This window comes from Xylocopa sonorina, chromosome 5, assembly GCF_050948175.1.
Source record: "Xylocopa sonorina isolate GNS202 chromosome 5, iyXylSono1_principal, whole genome shotgun sequence".
Taxonomy (NCBI): domain Eukaryota; kingdom Metazoa; phylum Arthropoda; class Insecta; order Hymenoptera; family Apidae; genus Xylocopa; species Xylocopa sonorina.
The window spans coordinates 9,692,662-9,703,902 of NC_135197.1; the positions used below are offsets into that span (position 1 = coordinate 9,692,662).

Below are 11,241 nucleotides of genomic sequence, written 5' to 3' on the forward strand. Positions count from 1 at the left end.
TAAGCTAAACAGAAAAATCCTTAAATTTGTTCTCCCTATATGCATTATCCCAAATGGCCACCGCTCACCGCTCGTGCAACCTGACAAACGTGGCCATTCTCCACCGCGTATGAAACTCAAGATTTTACGTGACGTGGAAATAGGTGGAAAGAAACAAACAGACGAATAACAGGCACGAACAGATTAATAACTATCTGAAAATAATAACAGCCATAAGAACTACAAACGAGATGCCGGAAATCAAGGAGAAAGGGATGAAACCATTACGAGAGATTATTCGTTTGATTCATGCAGGATTAAGCTACGTTACAAATTAGCCGACTGTTGCTCGCTGCCCGGGAAATGTATGGCCCCGCGATTCGCGTGTTATTTCGAACGAGATATAGATTTTATTAAAATCGATCTGTTAACAAGATGCGCGAGGTATCGGGGACGCGATAAATTACAGCGTAATATCGGAATGTACAGCGGAACAACGAGGAAGAATCGCATTGCGATAACATCGTTCAAATAAGTTCAATAAGTATCCCAGATATATTACCGTAATACAAATGGAAGCGAAACTTGCCCTTCTTTGCAAAGAGAGAAAGAAACAGGGCACATGGAAACGCTGCGAACCCTGTTGACGAGCCTTTGTCGACAGTTCTAAACGCTATACCAAACGAAAGAATGAAATTCGCGCTGTCCCGAACGGCATTGTCCGCGAGAGCATTGTAATCGATCGTCGCTCGATGAATGCCACGAGTAGGTGGCGAGCGGTGAGATCGAAGGGTGCCGGAAGATAGGGTGCGTGCACAGACAGATACGCAGAGCCGATTTTTATTACCATCCATCGTTTTCACGAGCTTTGTAATTCAAACGATCTATATGAAATCTCCCGGGCCATTTTTATCCTCCGCATAAAAGGAAGAGCCTCGAAGAAGTCGATCGTTTAACGCGTCCTTTCACAGGGAGGGGTACGTCGAAACGCTGATGAACGAGGGAACGAGCAGTCACGTCTTATTGATGGATAGGCAATAAGCTGTTTCTCTTCGAATTAGTGGAATTCTAGAGGAAAAGCAAAGTTCTCCGTGTTTTTCTTGCTTTTTTTTTCTTTTTTTCTTTTCTTTTCCAGCGGTGTTGTTGAAAGAATGATACGCGCGAAAACGCGTAAATATTCGTTTCAGCTTTCTACGACCCGCCCTTCTCGGTTCCCATAAGCGAGGGGGAAGAAAAGCAATTTTTAGGTTAAAAGTGGGACGCAAAGTAGCGCGAAAAGTTAGATTATTAAACTCACCGAATGGCCGGAGGAGGCGTATTATCCGCGCTTTGGTTTACTTCAGATTAAGAAAGTTCAGCCGGCTCGCTTTCGCGTCAAAACCCGGCGAATCATAATAACGACCCGCGAATTCCACGTGTACACCACAGGAATAAAAAGCGAAAAGGGAAAGAGGGAAGAATAACGAACGAGGAATGACAAGAGAGACGAACGGTAAAGAAAGAGACAAAGCTAGCGTCTACGTTGAAACAGATCGGAAAATTTTTCGCAACGGGCGGATTAAAAGTTTAGAAACACTTGGGTTCGGCATAGAACGATCGCAAAGCTTGCATCAGACGAGAGAGAAGCTACCGCGAACATGTAACGTCTCTCTGGCGTTATATTTATGCCGGTTCGAAACGTTGCTTTCCCACGCGAGGAGAAATTTACTCGCGTATCTCACGCACGCGCTTTCACAACAACGCTCGACGCTGATCGACGAAATATCAGATCTGAACCGATAAAAATGTCCTGCCTTCGCAGGTACGTTTGTTCTCTCGCGTAATGGAATTATCGTTCCGCAGGTAGAGCGGCACGCGATACTTCGATTACGCCAAATGTTCCCTTTCGCGGCTGTGCTCGCAACCCTCTCTCTAACGTCACCCTCTTCGAACCTTTCTACCCGGCGATTCCACCTTGGACGTTCGTGTCTCGACGTTCGAAACATATAATTCGTACGTTGGTATATGTACCTAGACGCGTGTAACTGGAAATTTACGCCGGCTAATTACGATGGACGTGTTTAAGGGAGACTGGAATGAACCTAAGTAAGAAAGAAATTAGACGGGCAGAACTCACGCGTCAATTTACATAGTGAATCTGGTGCCGGGCAGGTTTATTCTCAGCTAGAGCGGAGATCGAGCACTTCGAAAGGTAAATCGTCGTCGATTCACTCGCGCCGGAATGAATCGACGGCGGAAAGGAAAAGGGTGGCGCAGCCGGCTCGTGAATAGAACGTCGCCAAGAACTTGAATGACTCGACTATTCCGGGCACCGAGGAGGAATTTCGTACGGAAATCTTTCGACGCGAGACGATGTACAAACGCGTGCAAATAGCACCAGGTCCGAGTGTACGAGACACGGGTATCGCCTGGAATGACGCTTTCTTCCATTTACCAGACTAGCAAAGGCGGGACATTTATAGATCCTGACGTGAAGAAGTGTCGCACCGCCGATCCTCTCTATTCGTGTCGCGAGCGCGAATCTGTACGGATGACTGTGCATTCAACCGGAAAAGAATGAAATACTCTGGCCAGAAGAGATTCACGTGAACGCGGACTATATCGAAACACTGATTACCGTCAATTATTATTTAACCAAACGTATAATTATCCGTTTGATGCATTCGCTAATCAATCATTTGGTTCTACGCTATTATATCTCTGTACATAACAAACATATGGGGTACCTACGTCGCAGATGAAATAGGACAAAATGATGCGATTAAGTGAATTCAAATTCTCTCCATTCATGGAACTGTGAAATAATCTTTGATTCAGATTGAATGCTCGATAGCTTCGAACGGGATATATGGATGAATGCAAGAGAAGAGCATGAATATCATAGGAGACAGAGATAGGTCTTTCGCCGGAAGGCAATTTGTCGCGGAAACCTTGGCGCGCAATCCGAAAGCAAAACACAAAACGGTGCAGGGCAACGTCCAACAAACGGTGCACATACACACGGGCTTTTTGCGCCGAGGCTAGGGGTTGGTATGCGTGCGCGGCGTCGCTCGTCTGCTACGCGAAAATATTTCACATATTTTTGTTAGGAATTAATCCAACCCGTAATACTCGTTGGCCAGCGTGTTCACCACTGAAAACTCTCTTGACAAACAACCCTCTCGGCTGCATTCGTAGCCACGGCACGGCTAAAGGGCGCGTCGCTTTTGTGTTTGTACGGTTCTCGGCCGTGTGTACACTGTGCCACGCGTTCGTATAGGAGCAGCGAAAACGCCGCTAGATCCGGCGAAATGGTCAGCGGTGACCCTCCGCCATCATCTCCTCCTCCTCAACGACCCACGTTTTGCAACCCCTTTGCTCACCCGCGCTCCTCTGCTCGTAACGCGTAGCGAAATTCCTCAAGTTTGCCCACGGACAGAAATTAGTTGGAGCGACGTAATTGCTCGAATGTATGCGTTTGGCCGTTAACGTTATGGCACCTCTCATTACGACCCTAACAGCAGCTGACACAAACAGCGGACGGGTTCATCCCGCGTGTACGGTTTATGTATCGCGGGGACAAAAATTTAAACGTTGCCCAGGGAAATCCTGGAAAAATTCGACGATAAATTCACGTCGCCTCGTGGCTACTCCTTTTTTACAGGAACGTTACGCGTTCCGAGCGCGAGCAAATAGGGGTGTCCTGTTAAAAGGGGACGTCGGCTAATTTTATTGTCGGCCACTAGAAAAATTAACGGGGCGAGAACACTTGAAATATTTTCTATCGGTAATACACAACGTTATTCCAAATTCTGATCAGGATTATTATTCGAGATTAACGCGGCAAGTGAACACCGTCAAATTATTGTCATTCCATTGGGTCATCCCGTTAGTCATGATTAAGCAAATTTCATACCCGTGCTATTAATATTAGAGTGGTTGACCGCGCGATGTCCACAAAATTCCCTGGGCTAGTATAGAATGCATATACTGCACGGACAACTACCGCCCGCTTGCAAACTTCCTGAAGTTGATTAAACCGGAAAAGGTTTCAGTTGTTGTAGTAGTGTACAGATAGATTTGTTTTAGCCAATAAAACAATTATTACATAATTCGAGATGGCACAAGATTTACGAATAATTAATAGGATATAAAACGCAGCGAACCAAGTTTTTAACGCGTTGACTGCTAACTGCGAGATAACTCGTAGTTTGCGTTCTTGGTCAGGACGTCAACTATGATTTATCTCGTTGTTTAACTTACTATATTGCTATTGGCTTCTTAGTCAACATGTTAAAGGTATCTGAAGAGAAAAGACAAAGATACAATAATAATTTCATGCGCATTTGAATCGTACCTTTGATGGGATGTATATATTTTAGTAGTTTTATTGTAATTTATTTTACATTTTCCGCTTTAGAGGTAAGAGGGAGAAAGATATATAAGAAAGCTATAAGAAAGAGCGAGACAGACGATACTGACCCTACTCTGGAACCCCTGACGTTATTTTTGTGAAAAGTGCTCAAACTAGTCGCACACAATTAACGATAGCGAAGTAAACTATTGAAAAACTACTAGCGCTATCTCTGCGGAAAGTACTGAAATTTATGCCCGACCAGTTTCTGTGCTCTTTCATGAGATGACGCTAGTAGTTCTTGAGTAGTTTACTTCGCTGTCGATAATTATGTGCGACCAGTTTGAGCACTTTTTACAAAGATAGCGCCAGGGGTTCTCGAGTGAGGACCGTTTCATCTGTCTCACTCTTTCTTATATATCTTTCTCTCTCTTACCTCTAAAGCGGGAAATATAGAAGAAATTGCAATAGAACTACGAAAATATACAATGAATTACAATAAATTTATTGAGATATACATCCCGACAACACAACTTTGTCACAGTAAGAGCACTGTGATGTCACGCGGCGTAAGTAACATCACAATGTTCTTACTGTGATAAAGTTTTGTTGTCGGGGTAAGTCTTCTAATTCTTGTCTTGTATTTAATCTTCGTTAACCCTCTCTTCCCCCTATTAGTCGCCTCTTACGACAAGCAGGGGATACTGTGGGTGTATTCTGATCCCCACCGCACAGGGATCGCTTATAATAAACAGTAACGAGTACATACTTTAAAATTTGACAATCTCCTCGAAGCCATGTTACATCGGTCAGCTTTGAACTCCTGAAGAAATTGTTGTCCAGTTTGTTTATAAGTTGTCTTCGTAGCCAAATATACATATCTGCAAATACAAAATCTATTATTAATTATGTACCAGTTTATACTAACGATAAAATTGAGAAATTCTCTTACCAAACAGAAATTTGTTTAAGAGCACAAAGTATCGAAGCACTCGGATTTAAAACGCGACGCGGACTAGACTCCTTGCAAACTGCCTTAAGTATGCTGGGAAACTAGATTTCTACAATATCGAGTGTGCTTAACATGCTGGAGAATTCGAACACGAGCTCTTTGCATATATCTGCCAGGAAGCCCATGTTCTGTTTAAAGTGATGGCATTTGCAATAAAAAGTTTACGATATTTATACAAAATATGCAATGCAAACACATCAACCGTATACTCGACAGTTCGCTTACCAATTGCACGGATATTGGTTGTTCAAGCGACACAAAGACATTATTACAATACTGACGGTAAGTAAATGACAAAAATATAACCCTACAAAGTCGAAACACGCTATTCACATGAATGTTTATTGTGCAATTTTTTTTATATTTTGCCTTTAATAAAGGCAAACTTTATTGATTTTTTACTGTATTAATAAACGGATTACAAGATTACCGAATCTACGATTTCTATACAATTAATTAATCAATATAAAGTGATTAAAATTTTTAATTATGTGCTTTTATAGCACATAGACCAAAAATAACCGGTAGTTTAACAAATATTCAATCGACTGGAGGAACTGTACAATCTCTAACGCAAGATGGCTTGGATAACAAAAAGTTAGATGAAGAAGCTAAGGAAGAAGCAGAGGAGAAAGAGAAACGTGAACAATCGCAGAGAGTACTTAAATACAGCTTTGTATTTTTGGGTATATTCAGCACTGTTGGACTGTCTTATATAATATACAATTTAACACAAACTCAATATGATGAACATGGGAATGTTATTGAGGATGAATTCTCAAATTTACCATTCTATAAAAGAATATATAAAATGCTCAGAAGAGAATTGAACTACTACACCAAGGTATAAAAATGTGATGATATACACTTGGAAGTAATTGCTTATATTTGGGATATCTTTAATTTAATTGTATGCTTTTTAGATGTTACAAGAACCTAGCAGAAATAAACTGCTTCCGGACCCACTCAAATATCCTTATATACAACCTCCTTATACTTTAGTATTAGAATTAACAGATGTTTTAGTCCATCCTGATTGGACGGTGAGTGTTGTGTAATGTTCTTTAAATATATGTAACTTATTTGACATAATTATTTAATTTCATCAATTGATAATATAGTATGAGACTGGTTGGAGATTCAAAAAGAGACCTGGAGTGAATCAATTTCTAGAGGCTATAGCTCCACCACAATTTGAAATTGTAGTATACACAGCAGAGCAAGGAATGGTAAGCGATACGAATTAGCTGAATTGCCACTAATGTTTATACATTTTTGGCAAATTCAGTGCTGCAGAAATCATAAATTTAAATTCATTTCAGACTGTTTTCCCCATTTTGGATATTTTGGATCCTAATGGATATATCATGTATAGATTAGTAAGAGATACAACACGTTTTGTAGATGGTCACCATGTTAAAGATTTAGATGCTCTTAACCGTGATCTTAGTAAAGTAAGTATTTCTTTCATATATTATACCATAAAATAAATAAATAAATTAGGACAGTTTTAATGTAGTTAATCAATGTAATGATATATTATAAGGTTATAGTAGTTGACTGGAACCCGAAGAGTACAAAATTTCATCCTGAAAACACTTTACGATTACCACAATGGAATGGTAATGATGATGATACAACACTGTATGACTTAGCTGCATTCCTAAAGAGTACGTTCCGTTTTACAGTACTTAATGTGTAAATATATAGTTTTTTTTATTTCATTTGTCTTTTTTCTTTTTAGCTATATTGGCAACAAATGTAGAAGATGTACGAGAAGTTCTTAATTACTATAGACAGTTTGATAATCCACTACAAGTTTTCAGAGAAAATCAACGAAAATTCTTGGTAAGTTTTCCATTAATAATTACATACATTACTATATTAAATATTATAATATTAACTATAACATTTTTCCAGATGCAATTGGAAGAAGAGGAAAGTAAAGCACAGCAAGAAAGTAACAAGGTACTTACATCGAAATGGAAACCATCTTTCCATTGGAATCGCTAAATCACTAGAAAATGTCATGCTGTAAAATACAAAAATTTGTAAATTATCATTAACATGTTCGTTCATTTTGTCGATACGTATTGTGTAATTACTGTATAATTTTTGCTATAAATAAATAAACAAGTAATTCATAATGTCGAAACATATTGTTACGTTATTTTATTAAAAAAAAAATAATTTCTGTTGTAACAGTTATATGTTTAAAAAAAATTACGTTTTTTTTCTTTTATGCGTATTTTCTTTTTTCCTAGAACGCACAGTTTTAACTTTTGGTAAAAGACCTTGTAGTGCATTACTGTCATCCAAGAAGGTTATATCTATTTCCTGAGATACACTTATTAGTTCTTGTGAATTAATTGGCAGTGATATATTTTCTATTTCTTCTTGTGATAAAACTGGCGCTTTTGTATCTGCCGATTCTAACCAACTTAAAACTTTTTGATGAGACGGCATGGTTAGAGGCAACGGAACATCCTCGCATATATCCCACATTGCTAAAAGTTCAGGTGCTAATATATCCATGTAAGTGCTTAATTTTTCAAGAGATTGTTTCCAACTTGGTTCGAAACAATCGTCTGAATTATGTTTATTGTATTTTAATCGTAATTTTTTATTGCTGAAACCTAAGAAGGTAATAGAAAAATAATAGTGAACATAAGTAATTTTAACTCATGATTTTACAAGTAAACGAATTAATTTTCGTTTACATACTTTCGAGAAGATGTTGTATATTTGTTTTACTAGATACTGTGAGAGGCACTATACTGTTCATTTGTTCAGACATGGCTTCTTCCCAAGCATTCATTATACAAAATGATTTACCATTAATAGGTGAATATTTATCCAATTGGTTATCATGTGTTATACATTGATAATATATATCACCTAAGAAACATATTTAGTCTAAACACAATACCAGCAAATGCAATATAAAAAATAGTAGAATATATGTACCAATAGAATTTTGAAGAAACAAAAATATATTCTGACTATCACTTTTGATAAGAGAAGAACCAGTATTAGACAGTTCAAACCTGTCTTTCAAATATGGATTCAAACACATTCCTTGCATTTGAGATTCATTCAACGTTTCTCTAATATCAGGAGGAATATATGGAAAATTAAATGAGTGGGATGTTTCACTACTTGTCCAAGTGTTTATCAGGATTGTAGATTCACCAGCAATTTGACTAGATAAAACAATAAATTCTTTGTCTTCTCTGAAAGTAATCAGTTGGTAATATGTGTATTTAAATATAATGTAGTAATATTTTCTTTAAAAAAATGCCTTACCTATCTGCTGTATAACCCATAAGGGGTGGTCCTTTAAATTGATGAGTCCATTTTTGTTGAACACATTGTTTCGGTGAACGATAATCACACATTAAAATGCTATGATAAGTTCCTATATATCTACAAAAGTTATTTCTGCTAGCAATATCTAATGAAATATCTTCACATCGTTCTAAATAAAACTTTGGACACATCGTTAATGCTGGTTGATCATATGGAACCTGTAACATTAAACATATTTATCATTAATTTATATTAGGCAATATTACATGTGAATGATACATTCTAAATTATTGTAAAAATAATTATTAGTAATACTTTTACTCTTACTCTAGTATCAAGATAATGAAGACAGCATCTGTCTACGAATAAGAGAACATTAGGATCTATAGATTGAAATTTAATACAGCCCCATGAATCATCTAATACAGTAGTTTGCGATATAGTTTTGGAATTTATTGGTTTCCTACAAAGTTGTGCATAAGTATAAATTTTTAACTCATGTAGACATATAAACTTCAAACTCATAATTACATTTTAGTTACATCCCATAATGTTACACATCTTTCAACATTAAGTGAACAATATTGGTTCCTATTAATCGGATTTAAATCTGCACTAATATAAGGAACTTTTGAAGTTTGTGTATGTATTTCAGTAAGATTGCATTTATAGTCACGTTCAGATAATATATAAAAATTACAATTCCATTTGTATCTACCCAAAATTATGCCTGAAATAGTCAAATAGATGACAAATTTTTTTAAGCGCTTTAAGAAAGAAACATATGTACTTACACTTATCATCGCTCACATAGTGTTTCAATTCATACAATGATCCATCAAGTTCACATTTGGCTGCTTTCTGCAACAATGGTTTCCACAGAAATTCTTCTACGTTGTTAATAGGAGCAGTTACTAAAAATAGATTAAGACAATAATTATAATGTTATTATAAATTGTAAAAAGAAGTTACTTTACTTTAATAATACCTAACTCTCCCATAAAAGGGAAAATTAAAATATTGAGATTGTGTAATTGTACATAGTCTATAGTTCCACCAGTGTAATACCAATTGTAAACCTAGAAGGAAATTGATGTAATTTCAAATATATAATGTTCTTAGATGCTTATAATATTGTATAGAAATGTTAATTAATAATACCCCTTCAAAATAAGGATCTGGATCCTTGCCCATAGTTTGTGCTAAATCTACTATATATTTAGGCACTTTTGCATTAAGTACATCTTTTGTGCGATTCCACTTTACATCTTTTTTATGTGTAAGTCCTAATTCTATAACAATTTGTATGAGGTGGGAAGAAACAAAAAGAAGAAACCCATTAATAATTTATATCATTACTTATATCATTATTCAGCATAGAACTATATTACGCTCACCTTTTTCATGTTTTGAAAAATAGCATTTCATTCTTTCTATATCATTATTCACTTGGTTTTTAAAACTAACTAATTCTAATGCCGGATCTTCCTCATTCAGCACTATAAGATTTACCACAAATGCAATTAAATTCATATTATTGATTTTTCGTAAATATGCGAGTAAATTTGAATGCATCAAATCGATACAAACTAATGTTTAATCGAATACGTATACTTACCACTTCTAGGTAATTTAGAAGGTGGTAATAAAGGCTTTGATAAATCACAGTAGTAAGGATATTCTTGATACTGCTCTATAATATTTTCTAGATCAGAATCGTCTACAGAAAAATTTCTATGCAAGTTAAAACCAGGTACTAAATAATGTGGTTGGTGTTTTAAAAATGCAGGTTTTAATTTATCTTTCAAATTTGTTTCGGCACGTTTGTATGATTTTGATGTTAAAATACTTTGATCTTCCATTTCAATTATTTTTTTACATCTGTAATCATCAACTTTTTTATAAAAATCATCTATTGTATTACTTCGTTAAAAACACATTGTATCGTGGTACACGTGTTTCAAAACTGTCATTGAATGCAAAATTTCACCAAAAATGCACATATCGAATACTATGTACTTTGAATAATTACGACGAAACGATTTAAATTACATTTTACAAATTACTCAACATCCACAATAATTATTACACTGTGCAGACCTGTACACATGACATGTCACGGAAAGGTTAATCACCACTTCGGTCAAACGTCGCATTACTTACTCAAATTTTGTTTATCGCTCGTGGCGTCGTCTTTTTAAGCAGGGGTGAAACTAAATTACGATCAGTTTTGAACAGCTTCCACAGAGGTGGCACCACCAACCTGTCAGCAGCTGTATAAAATCCTTTTCTCTTAAGTTTTTAAGCACAACACACGCGAAGCAAAGAGAAAAGCTATCTTCCTAACACGTCGGAGTCGACACTGCGAGAACGACGATGCTGCCTCGCAGCGTCACGCGCAGTTTCCTGTATGTACGCATGCGCACAACAGCTAATCAGACGTCGCAGGAACTAGAAAATGCTCAGTTCCATACAAAGATTTTCGTATCTTTTTCATAAATTTTATTTATTTACTACGGATATTTGATAAAAATACTTGCTTCAACGTTCTATTTAGAAACTTCGAATCACAATGAAATTGACTATCCATTTATTTGTAAATGTATTT

At 36.7% G+C, this 11,241-nt stretch overlaps 2 protein-coding genes across 2 annotated transcripts; one reads left to right on the top strand and one right to left on the bottom strand.

Moving 5' to 3' along the window:
• Window positions 1–5,385: 5,385 nt before the first annotated feature.
• Window positions 5,386–7,433, top strand: LOC143423482 (mitochondrial import inner membrane translocase subunit TIM50-C). The gene is made up of 8 exons (XM_076894856.1): window positions 5,386–5,606; window positions 5,828–6,168; window positions 6,248–6,367; window positions 6,446–6,553; window positions 6,647–6,778; window positions 6,871–6,994; window positions 7,069–7,172; window positions 7,245–7,433. Exons 1-8 carry the CDS (start codon window positions 5,465–5,467, stop codon window positions 7,335–7,337), a joined length of 1,164 nt encoding a protein of 387 aa, XP_076750971.1. The 5' UTR covers window positions 5,386–5,464; the 3' UTR covers window positions 7,338–7,433.
• A 109-nt stretch (window positions 7,434–7,542) lies between these two features.
• On the bottom strand, window positions 7,543–10,503 carry Taf1c-like (TATA box-binding protein-associated factor RNA polymerase I subunit C-like). The gene is made up of 11 exons (XM_076895444.1): window positions 10,252–10,503; window positions 10,031–10,132; window positions 9,795–9,925; window positions 9,622–9,712; window positions 9,428–9,547; window positions 9,165–9,363; window positions 8,961–9,096; window positions 8,631–8,851; window positions 8,292–8,557; window positions 8,049–8,222; window positions 7,543–7,960 (listed from the first exon to the last, which is right to left on the bottom strand). The coding sequence occupies exons 1-11, from the start codon at window positions 10,493–10,495 to the stop codon at window positions 7,548–7,550; spliced, it is 2,097 nt and encodes a 698-aa protein (XP_076751559.1). The 5' UTR covers window positions 10,496–10,503; the 3' UTR covers window positions 7,543–7,547.
• Window positions 10,504–11,241: the final 738 nt, after the last annotated feature.